At 46.8% G+C, this 16,622-nt stretch overlaps 1 protein-coding gene across 6 annotated transcripts in view; it reads left to right on the top strand.

Moving 5' to 3' along the window:
- LOC110527806 (voltage-dependent calcium channel subunit alpha-2/delta-2) overlaps positions 1–16,622 on the top strand; it is a 325,465-nt gene that overhangs the window by 261,884 nt on the left and 46,959 nt on the right. For all 6 annotated transcript variants that reach the window (XR_016497237.1, XR_016497236.1, XM_036983281.2 and 3 more), the window contains 2 exons: positions 10,034–10,165; positions 10,722–10,779. Coding sequence is in view for 4 of the 6 variants with exons in the window: in XM_036983281.2 (XP_036839176.1) it covers positions 10,034–10,165; positions 10,722–10,779 (190 nt within the window). In the remaining 2 variants the exon portion in view is untranslated. The remainder of the gene's footprint in view (positions 1–10,033; positions 10,166–10,721; positions 10,780–16,622) is intronic.

Below are 16,622 nucleotides of genomic sequence, written 5' to 3'. Positions count from 1 at the left end.
ACTGTTAGAGCAACGGTTTTTATTGTGTTCTTTTTAGCAGATAAATGAGGCAAGTGTGTGTGTCCTGGTTTGATTTGTCTGCCAGGGCCCATGTCCGTTTATTGAGATTGAGAGTGTTCCCTGGGCGCAGTAATGAACCATTTTATGATTCATTATCCCATTGCGGATTCCTGCTGGCAAGTCTGCAGACTTTCTAATTAGCTTAGGTCAAACATTCAAACAGTTTTCTTCTAATTATCAATGCTTATTACGGAACGGACACCGCAAACAGAAAAAGCCACAGAGGAATAAATTGATGTGGGTGTGCTGTTGCATTGTGGATAAAAAAAAGGGATGTCTTCTCGTGGTGGGGTTATGTTGGGGAAACGTTGGGGAAACGTTGAGGGAACAAACAGCAGGGAGGGATTTGCTGAATAACTGCCGGGGAAGAGCCCAGGGGACCACAATCTCACAGGGAATCACAGAGAAACAGGAAGAGGAGAGTTAAGTAAACGCCACTGAAAGAATCCCATCATGCGCTTAACTCCTGGGTCTGTTTTTAGTTTCAGAGACGTCTCACAGCTAGATCATTTAATGGTTATTGCACCAGGGCTGTAGATGTTGTTAACAGTTTGGCAGACACAGCTGCTATACAGATGAAGGATCTCAATTTGACCCAGATTACTATGGCAGGAAAAGAATCCTGCAGCAACAGGAAATGTACATTATTATGTAGATTATAGTTAATGGAACATTTGTGATACATTTGATACAGGGGTTGATACATTTCCGTAAGGGAAAATCGAGTCTGAAATTTCTATGTGGAAATTACAATGTCTTGCATTGCAGGAAAGTTCCCCTCCAACAGAGTGGTCAAATTAAGATTCTACAGCTGTACAATACATTAGCACGTAATCACTGGTGGTGTTCCAACCAGGTTCCTCATATTTTTTGTTCCCTGTCATTTAAGAGATAACCGGTTAAACACACATACTGCTATATTTACATGGCTGTCGTCATATTAACTGAATCATAAAGAAAAAGACAGAGTATTTAAGTACAGAAAAACCCGTTTTTAGTCTTGAAGTGAGAATAAAGTTTAAATCCCCCGTATGCAGAGCTTTTTTCCAGTGGCAGACTGTGTTGTTGTCTTTCTATTCTACACATCAGCAGTGAGTAATGTGCCTATTACAATAGAATGGAGAGCAGTGACTAATTGTGCAGATGAAGAGTGGGTGAAGTGAAGCTTTGGTGGTTGGACTGAATGGAAGGATTAATCCTTCCCTCCTCTCCTGCGGAGGGAGGATGCTGTCCCTATCTCCCTCTGTCTCTCTCTCTCCCTCTCTCCTTCTCTCTCCCTCTCTCTCCCTCTCTCTCTCTCTCTCTCCCTCTCTCTCTCTCTCTCCCTCTCTCTCTTCTCTCTCTCCCTCTCCCTCTCTCTCTCTCTCTCTCTCTCTCTCTCTCTCTCTCTCGCTCTTGCTCTCGCTCTCGCTCTCGCTCTCTCTCTCTCTCCCAGCTAATGAGAGAGAGGGAGAGAGAGAGAGAGAGAGAGAGAGAGAGAGAGAGCGAGCAGACGAGCCAACAAACATCGATGCCCAAACCACCAACTAAAGGCACATGTTCCCTGTCTTTGAATATTAGCCCCTGCTCTGCCAAGGTGGCTGTGGCGTGGACACCCCACTGGAAGGCTTTAGGCAAACATGACGGAGCACACGCAATGTCATGGAGACACAGGAAGAGCAAGAGACAAAGTCACAGAGACTAGGAGGCACAGAACAGAAATCAGGGAAATACACTACAGTGGATAGAGAGGAAAACTGTGGGGTATTAGTGAGAGGGTTTAAACAGAGGGAGAGATTGGTATCGGGGGGGGGGGGGGGGGGGGGGGGGGGGGGGGGGGTTCCAGTAGAATGAGAGATCTATAGTCTGCTGGCGTTGCCCAGGTACACTGCCACAAAAGCATGATCCTTTAGAGACACTCAGGCATTAGAACTAAGGAGAAGAGAACGGATGAAGGTTTGGAGAGCTAATCTAGATAGGCATTCACTCTATACTCAGACTCCAACTGTATAGTAGGTACAATTAGTGGGCCTTGTTGTACTTTTAGAGGAGTACCACTATTTATTTACATGGGTAAAGGGGTCATTCATTTGCATTATAACAACACGGGTTGTTGAAAAGGTAGGGCGAGTCATTTAGGCGAAAAGAAAAATAGTAAAAGACAGTAAAATGACATCTAAAAGTCTATATGCTGCTGTGCAGTCTGCACAGCCCACTGCAGGCTCAGCCCGTGGCGGAAATAGACATGCTCTCTCGCTGTCACCCAGCTCACGCTATGCTGGAGATCAGCTCACTCCTCCTCAACATCAAGTCAGATTTAAGGAGCGAGAGGCTGAGAAAGAAAAGCTAAAGTGATTCGTAAAAGGAAATGACTGTGTGAGGGGGGGGGGGGGGAGATAGGATTTAAATGTATGTTTTTCACTCTGAGGGAGAAGACAGCTGAAATAATATATATTATATTTCTACCGTTCCTCTTGATTTGATTCGCTCCGTCTTCCGCCTCCTGCTCACCCCCCCACCCCCCCACCCCACCCCAGCATCCCTCCTCCCTACCCCCCTACCTTAAAGTGTGTGCCCAGTGAAGGGGGCACTATCATTTACCAACACTCTAATGAGAACAGCCAGCACACCAGACTCCACTTCACTCACCACCAAGCTCACAAAATATATTTCATTTGTTTATTATTGACTGCATCACTTTAATTAGAAAAAGGTATCTGGGCGGGTAAAGGGTTTAGATTTCAGCAGTCTCTCATTCCGTATTCATGATTCGTCGGAGACGTTTCAGGGTTTGATTTCCTCTTCACAGCTCAAGGCGGTTTGGGAGCAGGACAGGAATTCAATCAGAGATGCAGTGTTTCAACATTTGATCCGCTATGAACACAGTTTAACTCGTGTAGCTCATATTCAGGTATATTAGCTGTGGTATTACTAGGTTGTTAGTGTTACTGCCTGTTATCTGAATACGATTCAGCATGACTTCAGTTGGTTATGGATGTTTTTGCAAATACATTCCATTAAGACATCCTCATTTTGAGAACACAGGTGTTAGGGAAACTCCCATCCAGTTTTTGTGGTAAATAGCATTAGCATATGTTTTGGGAAGTGTACTTTTAAATTGTGTCTTTGTCCGTCAATCTTCTTCTTCATCTTCTTCTATCTCTAAAACTTGGAGATAATCAAAAATTCCTCCAGTGCCCAGTCCTTGTTTTCACAGTGTCTTTGTAGATGTGTGAGGTGGTGCCAGTTCCAGCTATTTGTTTTTCATCTGCGGGACGAAAGGTTGGTAAGTCCAGGGTTTTAAGCACCGAGCCAGACCAAGACGAGAGGAGACAGCCTTGGAGAGACAGCGAGAGAGAGAGAGAGAAAGAGATAGAGAGAGAGAGAGAGGGGGGGGGGGGGACAGAGAGTGAGAGAGAGAGCGAGAGAGAGAGAGAGAGAGAGAGAGAGAGAGAGATAGAGAGAGAGAGAGAGAGATAGAGAGAGAGAGAGAGGGGGGGAGAGAGCGAGGTGGATGGTGGACGCTGGAGAAGGAGAAGGACGTGGGGGCGTGGCATTTTTACCCTTCTTTGATTTCCGCAGGCTATGTCATCATTGGAGTCCCAAAAATAAACCCCATCTGCCAGTGTAAAAAAAAAAAAGACGACTACCCCTGTGCTGTGTGTGTTCAAAATAAATGAGTACTGTATGTGTTTGTTGAAAGGAATTGGGGAATAGAAGTTCTATTGCAACCACCATGCAGCTGGTTCCTGGCCACTCATCAGAGGAAAGGCATAAAGATCTCCACGACGATGATGACGATGATAATGGTTATTACAAAGGTCTTGTCCATTAATAGCTTGAGTTCAATCATCCCAAATTGATTTTTTTTTACGAGGGATGTTTGTATTTACCCTGTGATATATTACACTAGCCGTGTGTGTGTGTGTGTGTGTGTGTGTGTGTGTGTGTGTGTGTGTGTGTGTGTGTGTTGTGTGTGTGTGTGTGTGTGTGTGTGTGTGTGTGTGTGTGTGTGTGTGTGTGTGTGTGTGTATTAGTTTTACTGTAATACTGGATTGATATTAGGCAGAAGGAAAGATCCATTTTGATGGCACCGTGAATAATGTGTGTGAAGTGGGGGTCCGTTGTGTGTATGTGAGGGATGGTCTCACACAGGGATATTCCGTAGATCCCACTCATATAATTGTTTCCTACTTGGTGTGCAGTCCTGCTCCATAAAGGGCAGAGCCAAGGGTGCTTTATACATCAGGCGAGCTGATGAATCACCTTTTAAAGGTATCAGAGAGAGGCCTGTTTTACGTGAAAGATGAGCCCAACACAGCGCTCAGGGCCTGTCCGCCTCCGTGTGCAAATTTTTCAACTGGGGAAATGTATATTTTTATCAACTGTCCAGAAAAGTCATGGCACATCCTAGCTGGATAAATCAAAGAGAATTTGTTTGCTTGCATTCCTTTCTCTTCGATACGCTCGTGTGTGTGTGTGTGTGTGGCCTGCAGTGTGGTTGGCTGACATTACAATAGAGGGGGCTCACATCTGCATAAAACTCCCGGCCCGTGTCTTCTGGGGTGGGACCTGTCTGGATGTCTTTGAGCCAAGGGTACTCAGACAGTAGGTGGTGTTTACACACACACACACACACACACACAATCCCCCTGCCCACACACACTCTGGGGCGCTATAGCTACTCTGCCCTGCAGAGGCAAAGCGCAGTCATGACGTATTCTTTTTTTACTGCAAAATCGGCCTTCAAAGTATTTTTCTGTCTAGACAGACAGCAATTTCTGACACTCCATTATATATTCTGATCAACTGGCTTGTTCTTGTGTCAGGAAACTAAATACCACATTAACCAGATGATATACCTAGCCATTACAACAGGTTTTTGACCAAATTCGTAGTTACTGCATTTTCCCTTTGAAGGGCACTATTGTGTTGGCCCTATTAAGTTATTTCAATAATGAATATGCTTTTGGTGTCAATTTGGTATCTTTGCCAACAGTTGCCAAAAGCCAGTGGTTATTCTGTAGTTTACTGTAGCAGCAGCCCACTGAGATGGCCCATGTTTACTGTAAAGCCTGACATATTTTTTGAGGAAATGGTAGTGCACAGTGCAGCTGGGTCTGTTTTGTCATGGTGTATTTCACAGTGGAAGGAAATAGAGTCTGTATATTGTTGAGCCCTAGGACCAGCTTGCCTCTTTCAGGTCTCTCAGGAGGAAACTCTCTCTCTCTCTCTCTCTCTCTCTCTCTTTATCTCTCACTCTCTCACGCTCTCGCTCTCTTGCCTCTCTCTCTCTGTCACTATCTTGGTCTCTCTCTAGCCTCTCTCTCTCTCTCTCTCTCTCTCTGTCACTCTCTCGCTCTCTCTCTTGCCTCTCTCTCTTGCCTCACTCTCTCTCTCTCTCTTGCCTCTCTCTCTCTCTTGCCTCTCTCTCTCTTGTCTCTCTCTCTCTCACTCTCTCTTGCCTCTCTCTCTCTTGCCTCTCTCTCTCTCTTGTCTCTCTCTCTCTTGCCTTTCTCTCTCTTGCCTCTCTCTCTCTTGCCTCTCTCTCTCTTGTCTCTCTCTCTCTTGCCTCTCTCTCTTGCCTCTCTCTCTCTCTCTTGCCTCTCTCTCTTGCCTCTCTCTCTTGCCTCTCTCTCTCTTGCCTTTCTCTCTCTTGCCTCTCTCTTTCTTGCCTCTCTCTCTCTTGCCTCTCTCTCTTGCCTCTCTCTCTCTTGCCTCTCTCTTTCTTGCCTCTCTCTCTCTTGCCTCTCTCTCTCTCTCTCTTGCCTCTCTCTCTCTCTTGCCTCTCTCTCTCTTGCCTCTCTCTCTCTCTCTTGTCTCTCTCTCTTGCCTCTCTCTCTCGCTCTCTTGTCTCTCTCTCTTGCCTCTCTCTCTCTTGTCTCTCTCTCTCTCTTGCCTCTCTCTCTCTTGCCTCTCTCTCTCTTGCCTCTCTCTCTCTCTCTTGTCTCTCTCTCTCTCTTGCCTCTCTCTCTCTTGTCTCTCTCTCTCTGTCTCTCTCTCTCGTGTCTCTCTCTCGCTCTTGCCTCTCTCTCTTTTGCCTCTCTCTCTCTTGCCTCTCTCTCTCTCTTGCCTCTCTCTCTCTTGCCTCTCTCTCTCTCTTGCCTCTCTCTCTCTCTTGCCTCTCTCTCTCTCTTGCCTCTCTCTCTCTTGCCTCTCTCTCTCTCTTGTCTCTCTCTCTCTCTTGCCTCTCTCTCTCTTGTCTCTCTCTCTTTTGTCTCTCTCTCTTGTCTCTCTCTCTCTCTTGTCTCTCTCTCTCTCTTGTCTCTATCTCTCTTGTCTCTCTCTCTCTTGCCTCTCTCTCTTTTGCCTCTCTCTCTCTTGCCTCTCTCTTGCCTCTCTCTCTCTCTCTCTCTTGCCTCTCTCTCTCTTGCCTCTCTCTCTCTCGTCTCTCTCTCTCTTGTCTCTCTCTCTCTTGTCTCTCTCTCTCTTGCCTCTCTCTCTTTTGCCTCTCTCTCTCTTGCCTCTCTCTCTCTTGCCTCTCTCTCTCTCTTGTCTCTCTCTCTCTTGCCTCTCTCTCTCTTGCCTCTCTCTCTTGCCTCTCTCTCTCTTGTCTCTCTCTCTCTTGCCTCTCTCTCTCTTGTCTCGCACTCTCTTGCCTCTCTCTCTCTTGTCTCTCTCTCTTGCCTCTCTCTCTCTTGCCTCTCTCTCTCTTGCCTCTCTCTCTCTCTTGTCTCTCTCTCTCTTGTCTCTCTCTCTCGCCTCTCTCTCTCTCTCTCTCTTGTATCTCTCTCTTGCCTCTCTCTCTCTTGTCTCTCTCTCGTCTCTCTCTCTCTTGTCTCTCTCTCTCTTGTCTCTCTCTCTCTCTTGCCTCTCTCTCTCTTGTCTCTCTCTCTTGCTCCCTGTTTGTTCCTCTATTTATCTACATCTGTAAAATTCTCTCCATCCTGCTCTTCTCCTTTCATTCTTCTTTTTTTGTGATTATGTCTCTGAATTTAGTGGAAAACATGTTGAGGCGCTCCCCTTGGTGACAAGAGCAATTTGGCTCTCATATGTTCCTCCCCTCCAGTCACTGGTTAGTGCTGGTGTATGTGTGCATGTTTGTGTATGTGTGTGCTCGCGTGGGTGCGTGCGCGTGTTCGTGTGTTACAAAGCAAGAGACGGCAGGCCTTTCACTAACAGCTAGCTTGTTTGAATTTTGAAGAGGTTCTATACAAAACATCCTCAGTTTAACTATCTAACTTTGACTTTGAATGTAATAGTTTCTGGGCAATTCAACAACGGAATGTTTCAGTGTTAAACAAAATAGTGTGAATACTAATGTTTGAATTAGTGCTCCAGCAAATGAGGCGTGTGAGTGGTGTTTAGAGGCCGGCTGGGTGGGGGCGAGGGCGGGGGTGGGGGCAGGTCGGGCCTCTTCTCTCCTCTCTCTCTCTCTCTCTCTCTCTCTCTAACCTGACAGCTCATCAGCAACTCGGCGCAGTAATTGAAAATCATGGGAAAAGTGGATAATGATCGTTTATTTGTGTGAAATTCAAACGAGAAGGGGAGAGAAGCTGGACTTGGAGGTTCAGGGGCTTATCTGGCTGTGGTTGGCTGAGTAATTAAATCAGGAAAGCCAGTGAAGTTCTCCTCAGCTCAGCGTCTCGTCCTGTTTCTCCTTTAATCAGGCGCCCATTAAACCTCTGATTGCGCGCCCCATCTTCTGACTCCAGCTCAGCTATTAAACAGGACGTGAAAGCCTTTCTCTGTGGCAGCAGCTCAAGGGTGGGGGAAGGTGGTGGAGGGTGCGTTGGCGGGGTGGATGGCATTCGAGCACAGGATGCAAGGTGAGAGAGAAATAGCAGGACATGCATGGTATTAATGGAAGGGGAGAGAGGGGGAGAGCGACATGCAGGGGGGAAAAAGTATGTGGACACTTGCTTGTCGAACATCTCATTCAAAAATGATGGGCATTAATATGGACTTGGTAACCCTTGCTGCTGTAACAGCTTAGACTCTTCTGCGAAGGCTTCCCACTCGATGTTTGGAACATTGCTGCGGGGACTTGCTTTTTTTACTGCAAAATCTGACTTCAAAGTATTTTTCTGTCTAGACAGACAGCAAATTCTGATACTCCATTATATATTCGGATCAACTGGCTTGTTCTTGTGTCAGGAAACAAAATACCACATTAATCAGACTTGATTCCATTCAGCCACATGAGCATTAGTGAGGTCGGGCAGTGATGTTGGGCGATTAGGCTTGGCTCTCAGTCGGCGTTCCAATTCATCCCGAAGGTGTTTGATGGGGTTAAGGTCAGGGCTCTGTGTAGGCCAGTCAAGTTCTTCCACACCAATCTCGACAAACCATTTCTGTATGGACCTCGCTTTGTACATGGGGGCATTGTCATGCTGAAACAGGAAAGGGCCTTCCCTAAACTGTTGCCACATAGTTGGAAGCACAAAATCATCTAGAATGTCATTGTATAGTGTAGAGTTAAGATTTCCCTTCACTGGAACTAACCCAAACCATGAAAAACATTCCTCCTCCACCAAACTTTACAATTGGCACTGTGCATTCGGGCAGGTAGCGTTCTCCTGGCCTCCGCCAAACCCAGATTTGTCCGTCGGACTTCCAAATGGTGAAGTGGGATTCATCACTCCAGAGAACGAGTTTCCACTGTTCCAGAGTCCAATGGCGGCGAGCTTTACACCACTCCAGCCGGCGCTTGGGATGGCGCATTAGACTTGTGTGTGGCTGCTCGGCCATTGAAACCCATTTCATGAAGTTCCCTACGAACAGTAATCGTGCTGACGTTGTTTCCAGAGGCAGTTTGGAACTCGGTAGTGAGTTGTTGCAGACGATTTTTACGCGCTACGCGCTTCAGCAATTGGCGGTCCCGTTCTTTCATAAAGTACTACTGGCCTGTGAGATATAGCTGTGACCTTAACTTAAATACACACACACACACACACACACACGCTGACTGGGAGTATTATGCAGATGTGAGCCGCCTTTATTGTAATGTCAGCCATCTACACTGCAGGCCACACACACACACACACACACACACACACACACACACACACACACAAACACACACACACACACACACACACACACACACAGAGAGAGAGACAGTCAAGCTGTTTTGATTGGCTCTGTGGGGAAATAGCAGCAGCATGAATAGCACCATTATTTTCCCTCTCTATTCAAATGAAGCATCGTCCAAACTGCTGTCTCCACATATGCAGTGACACATGACCTCAACCAATGTCAGGTGTGATTCCTCCACTGCTCTCCACCGTATAGATATCGTCCAGATTACAGCGATGCCTGCTCCACACTGCTGAGGACCACCTCCGGATCGGGGACAGCTGATTGCATATATACATTTTTATGAAGTCTGACCACACTGTCAGAGTGGACAAGGTTATTCAGCCAGAAGAGAGATTGTATTGTTTTGTGTTTACATTATCCTGACCTGGACACACAGTATAAGGGTCATTCCACGAAATGAGTGCCTTTCTTGCGTCCCTTTGATATTTTAAGTAGAAATTGTAGAATTGTAGAATTTTAAAAGGCTGTTATATTAAATGAAGTGTCCTTTAATATAGAAAATTGAATACATTTTAAATGGAAACTTGATGAAGGGTCAAAAGTCACCATTTTGACGTGTCCCTCTAAACATCCTCTGTTACTCCAAGGAAGATTTGAAACTCAAAGTTTTCACCATCACTGTCAAGCCCTATTTATTTCATAGGTTTGACAAAGTCATTTCCAAAGATCATTATGTATTTAATGTGATTAGTGATTCATTTTAAGACAATAAAAAAAAACTGTCCCCTTTTTTAAGGTCAACCCTGTTACGTGAACTGAACTCTCGTTTTATTACTGTCAAACTATTCCTTTGCAAATCTACATTTTTCAAGGAACATTAAACCTCCAACAGTCAAATCATAGTGTCAAAACTATGTTGATTGGACATGTACTGTACCTCCGTGGCTGTGCTCATAGTGTCTCCTCTCATCTCCTCCGCCCTCCCCTCCTCTCCTCTCCTCCTGCCCTGCAGCACCAGTCATCCTGAATGAGCTGAACTGGACCCAGGCTCTGGAGAGGGTGTTTATTGATAACCGCCGGGAGGACAGCTCTCTGCGCTGGCAGGTGTTCGGCAGCTCGACGGGGGTCACAAGATACTACCCAGGTAAGTCCTAGACCATTGTTAATAAGGATATTATCAACGTTCACTAGAACTATTGTATAGACATAGAGGTAAAAGAGATCAAGTTCTCCCGAGTGGCGCAGCGGTCTACCGCACTGCATCGCAGTTCTTGAGGCGTCACTACAGCCCCGGGTTCAATCCCAGGCTGTGTCACAGCCGGCTGTTGACCGGGAGACCCACAATTGGCCCAGTGTTGTCCAGTTTAGGGGAGATTTTGGCCAGCCGGGATTTCCTTTTCCCATCGCGCTCTAACGACTCCTTGTGGCGTGCCGGCGCCTGAAAGCTGACTTCGTCGCCAGCACATTGGTGCAGCTGGCTTCCGGGTGCAGCAGTGCGGCCTCGCAGGGTCGTGTTTCGGAGGACGTATGGCTTTTGACCTTCGCCTCTCCCGAGTCCATAGGGGAGTAGCAGCGATGGGACAACACTGTAACTACCAATTGGATACCACAAAATTGGGGGTAAAAATGAGAGATCAAAAAAACAAAACAAAAAAGAGATCAAGTAGCAGAATGATGTTTTGTGTTCCTCCTTTTTCCAGCCACTCCTTGGAGAGCACCCAATAAGATTGACCTGTATGACGTGCGCAGGCGACCATGGTGAGTACTGACGTCCATGTTCTGTTTTCTTCCTCTTATATGCGATAGAGAGGCCCTACAGGTTTTCCATTCAGATGTTCTCCCACCCGGGGCCCAGCCTAAGGCCATTTACATGGGATTCATCTGCTATTTATTTGCCTACAGAATCCTTCTTTTATTATGGGATATTCTATTCAACCGAAGGACAATAATATTAGGAAAGCACATATTTGTTTAACATGAAAGGTTCTGCTCCCAATACACTTGCAACATCTCAATGAATTTGGGGGGGGGGGGAATGGTTTTATTGCCTATAGAATGCCACATATTCTAATTTCAAATATTAAAGCCGTGGCTATCTTACATCTTTGTTAGAACCTTCTCCGTGTATTGTGTTGTGAAATCCAATGTAACCAGTCTTTTATTGTGTTCTTGTAAGCTTTTGGTCTATTATAGATGTTAGTCCCCCCCCCCCCAAGCTTAATAGAATAGTTCTCTCCTTTGTTTCAGGCCATTGAGGTTAAAGCATTATCTAACCCCTATTTATCTCAGTGAGTTACAAGAGAAAATACATTTTCTTCAGCTAGAAGGACCGCAGCCAAGTGGCAAATACGATATGGAGTGGTACCATTGCTGTGTTGCGTTAAGTGTTCACCTGCCATTTGGTTCGTGAATCCCTGCTGTGTGTCAGATCTTAGCCAGGGCCAGGGACTCACAGAGCACGGCGGTTTGACGTTTCCGACAGCACCGAGTGTGTGAGGCCAAACGGCCCCCTTTCCCCTACACCCTCACCCCTCCGTCCTGCCTCTCCCTGTCGCTGTCTCTTCAGCTCTGTTTAAGAGCTGCCTGTTGCCTGGTTGCAGATTAAAGCACACCGGACATAATCATGACAGCCACATTGATTAGAGGTGATGCCGGTTTCCATCCCAGGCTGTCTGCCTGTGTCCAGCTCCAGCATAGCTTGGTTGGCTGTTTAGGCCAAGGGTTGGCCAGAGGTGATGGATGGGCCCGGAGGACAATGCACTGAGACAAACAGCAAACTCCCACGGTATACGATTCAAACACTTATACAGTCCACTCCAGAGATGGATCTGTCAGGTAAATAAGCAACGTATTTATACCGATATCAACAAGAGTCTGCTTTGTTACACATTTCCATTAACATGCTATTACATACAGAGATGTGTGTTCAGCACACTCACCGGCCTACTCATATAAAACTGAGACGTACGGATTCTGCTCAGAAGGTCAGAGTTGCCGTTAAAGATGTGTGAGAAGCCTGTGTTTAGCTGAGCTCCAGGTTGTTTCCCAGCGTTTCGGAATGAGGAAGTAATACAGGCTCTTCCTGACAGACTAATTGAGTTAACACTCTGGGAGAAAGTGTCCCTGCAATGCCTCTGCTCTGGCAGACATGGGCCTTCACACAATGCCTGTAAAACACTGTAGACCTCCACGTGAACATGACGACGCCGCCAATAATTGGGCTGTTTGTGTTAACAATGGGCTGCAGGACGCCGCTGACAAGTTAAAAGGAGGATCATGTCTGTGTAGAGAACGAGCAGGTGCTCCTAATGTTTTATACACTCGGTGTATACGACAACCCATTTGAATTCCCTCACACAGGAGAAGAGTCTTCCTTGAGGCAGAGAGGAACGTGGATTTGAGAGAGGGAGAGGGGGTTACATTTTTGGGGGATTTAACCTTCACTTAACGAGGCAAGTCAGTTAAGAGCAAATTCTTATTCACAATGACAGCCTACACCGGCCAAACCCAGACAATGCTGGGCCAATTGTGCGCCGCCCTAAGGGACTCCCAATCATGGTCGGTTGTGATACAGCCTGGATTCAAACCAGGGCATCTGTAGTGACGCCTCCAGCACTGAGATGCAGTGCCTTAGACCGCTGCGCCACTCGAGAGAGATGGAGAGAGAGCTGAGAGGAAGGAAGGGAGTCTGGAGACAGAGGATGTGACAGGGGAAGACAGGGGTGGATGCTTTCCACTGAAGAGCACCATGTCACCCCCTGGTCCTCCATGTTTGTCACTGTCATTGTTCCCATGCTTCTCTTCTCTGCCTGTTGGTCTCCGACTTTCTCTCCATCCTCTCTGAAAGCTCCTGTGCCCTGTTTCCTAGCAACCTGTGCCCATGCCGTGTTGAGTGGCGGGGCCGTGGCAGGGAGTGCCATGATGTGGCAGGTCATGCTTGTGTGATTATGGTCTAACACGCTGTCTTCGGTTGTGACACTCTCTGGAGGGGTCAGCCAATCGCATGGGGCTAAAAGGCCACCCACTGGGTTAGGTAAGCCATTCACGTGTTTGTTAGGGGACAGCAATAGATAAATAGACCTTTAAAGGGGAATGGAGGTAACTCACATGCATATATATATACACATACCCACACGCACACACCCACACATCCTTTCACACAAACACACACTCGCCTGCACATGTAGATGCACATACAAGAATCCTCCCCCACAAACCCAACAGCCAACCCACACACACATCAACACTCCCTCATACTACTGAGCGATATGCTGCTAGATTGCACAGATGCAACCGCAGGAACACGCTTCATCCCTTACAAAAAACACACAGTCAAATTTGCAGTTTCATGTGTTTTTTTTGGTTGTTGTCAGGGATAACCCCGACACTGACACTAAGTCTGAAATGTGATTTTCAGGAGGAAATAAAAGGATGGCTTGTGTGCACAGTGTGTGGCCTAAAAGACCTTCACCTTTTTACGGGAATGAGTTTAGGGCTGGTTGACCTGATATGATATGCCAGCTGGGGTGCTCTGTGTGTGTGTGTGTGTGTGTGTGTGTGTGTGTGTGTGTGTGTGTGTGTGTGTGTGTGTGTGTGTGTGTGTGTGTGTGTGTGTGCGTGCGTGTGTAAAGTGTGTAAAGTGTGTAATCCTTTGAGGAAATCGGGGAAAGGGAGAAGATGAGGCTGCGTAGCTCGCTGCCTCCACAGATGGGCTCCCTCCATCTGTCTGTCTGCTGTGCTCCCCCACTAACGGGCCTCGGGAAAATGAATGGTCCAGTCAACACACTTAATTGTCTCCAATTGCTCTGACATTAATTATTAACATTGGTCCATTATAAAGCCTGTTAAGGAAGTCAAGGAAGAGAGGTGAGGAGAGAATGAGAGAGAGAGAGAGAGAGAGGCATGGAGTTCTGTTAGCCAAGCGTTGCAGAGATCCCATTACCTTCCAGGTTCAGTACAGCGTGCAGGGCCATAACAGATATTGATTTCTCTGAAAAGTCAATCTACCTTCTCAGTAAATATTATGGCTTCTAGTCAATCCCAGCCAGGAGATGAGCCTCCCAAAATGCCATGGCCCAAACGCCTGGAGCCTCTGTGCTTGCCTCCCTTCCTACCTGCCTCTCCCATTCTCCTCACTCACTCCTCCTGCAGGGAGTGGGTTCGTCCAAGGGAAAGCTTCTCTGTCTCTTTGACTGTAGCGTAAATCGATAACCATGACTGTGGCGTCACAGTCGGAATGTTTTCCCATCTCTTGTTCCATTGGAAATAGTGACCTTGGGCCCATGAGGCATGCGACTTAAGTAATTCAACTCCAAATCTGTAAATCCATCATAGTATAGTAGAAGAATGTGTAGCTACTGTTGAATGTTTTGAATTCAAATGTCTTACCATTTACCGATTTTATACATTTACCATAACATATAAATTATTTATAATATTTCGTACTATGGGCATAACCTGAAATATGGAAATGTGTCTCTTGGTATCAACCCCCTCAAATAATCAGCCAAAAGTCAAATAAATAAAAGACAGACAACATCTCTTTCTCCTGCAGGCTCTCTGGGCCACATCCTCCTATATTTATTTTATCTTAATTTAATCTTCATTCAGCAGCCACATCCACAGGAGCACTAAGAGAGCAGGAGTCCATAAAATAATAAACCCATCATCACAACAACACACACGGTTAATATTCACTCGCTCACAGGATGTGCATACAAAACACTGCAACTCATAGATAGGTATATACATCCTCTCTATGCATCCGGTGCAATGTATTCGGAGTGTGCAAAAAATTAGGAACACCTGCTCTTTCCATGACACAGACCGGGTGAATCCAGGTGAAATCGAGGATCCCCCCTTATTGATGTCACCTGTTAAATCCACTTCAATCACTGTAGACGAATGGGAGCCGAGAGGTTAAAGAAGGATTTGAAAGCCTTCAGCCAATTGAGACGTGGGTTGTGTGTGTGTGCCATTCAGAGGGTGAATGGGCAAGACAAAAGTGCGTTTGAATGGGGTATGGTAGTAGGTGCCTGGCGCACCGGTTTGTGTGTATGAACTGCAATGCTTCTGGGTTTTTCACGCTCAGCCGTTTCCCGTGTGTATCAAGAATGGTCCACCACCCAAAGGACATCCAGACAACTTGACACAACTGCGGGAAGCGTTGGAGTCAACATGGGCCAGCATCCCTGTGGAACGCTTTCGACACCTTGTGGAGTCCACGCCACGACGAACTAAGGCTGTTCTGAGGGCAAAAGGGGGGTGCAACTCAATATTAGGGAGGTGTTCCTAAAGTCTCATACACTCAGTGTGTACGTACATTCAGAAACACACACATGCAGGTATTCATAGAAACTTGCACTCATGCACACCTACTCCCACAATCACACACACGCACACGCAGACGCCCACACACACGCACACGCAGACGCCCACACACACGCACACGCAGACGCCCACACACACGCATACTTGATTCTCGAATAAGATTAACCTAGGCCATTTGAGTGTTTTATCATTGTGTATTATCTGGAAAGTACGTAGATAATTCCCCTCGATTCAAATGTAATGCACCCCACTCAGGGAAACGGGTCAGGGTACATAAACACAATCTTCTGAGAGTGTTAGCCCCCCAGCACAGTTAATGTATTGATTTTACAGCGCCGCTCCGCGAGAAAACTATTTCATGAATTCCAATGAGACTCTTTTACCAGACTGCCACGAAGGGACAGAAATACAATCACTGCCACGCAGAATATGTCATTGTATTCTACTGGTTGCTTAATGTGTTCTTTTTAAGATGTTTTTTCTTCTGCGGGTGCCAATTTCGCAGCTTTAATCTGTTGTCATTTAATGCTGTGCCTCTGCCTTGAGACCTGCCGCTCAAACAAAACATTTTGACTGTTTTATGTTGTCATATGTTTTATGTTATTACTAGTGTGTGACAAAGTGTTTACTTTGATTTGCTCGTTTAAAACATTGGTCGAAACAGCTACCTCTGATGAAGTGCACACGCAGACATCAGCCTACTCGTATTCCTCATCGTGTGCACACTTACACAGTGGCTCTCATTAAGGACTGTGGTTTTATTCGCTTATGTAGAGTCATTTCCATGTAACAACAGAGAGAGAGAGAGAGAGGGAGAGAGAGAGGAGAGAGAGAGGGGGAGAGAGAGAGGAGAGAGAGAGGGGGAGAGAGAGAGAGAGAGAGAGAGAGAGAGAGACGAGAGAGAGAGAGAGGGAGAGAGAGAGAGAGAGGGAGAGGTTCTGTGAGGGTGTGTGGCAGTGGCATGGCTGAATAGCTGGTGGCGGATGGTGTTGTTGGGGTGGTGGGCAGGGACAGGGACAGGCAGGGATGGTGTTGTTGGGGTGGTGGGCAGGGACAGGCAGGGATGGTGTTGTTGGGGTGGTGGGCAGGGACAGGGACAGGCAGGGATGGTGTTGTTGGGGTGGTGGGCAGGGACAGGCAGGGATGGTGTTGTTGGGGTGGTGGGCAGGGACAGGCAGGGATGGTGTTGTTGGGGTGGTGGGCAGGGACAGGCAGGGATGGTGTTGTTGGGGTGGTGGGCAGGGACAGGCAGGGATGGTGTTGTTGGGGTG

This window comes from Oncorhynchus mykiss, chromosome 7 (genome assembly GCF_057628025.1).
Source record: "Oncorhynchus mykiss isolate SJ-2025 chromosome 7, ASM5762802v1, whole genome shotgun sequence".
In the NCBI taxonomy this organism is placed as follows: domain Eukaryota; kingdom Metazoa; phylum Chordata; class Actinopteri; order Salmoniformes; family Salmonidae; genus Oncorhynchus; species Oncorhynchus mykiss.
The sequence above is the reverse complement of the archived record's forward strand: the minus strand, read 5'-3'. Positions and strand labels throughout refer to the sequence as shown.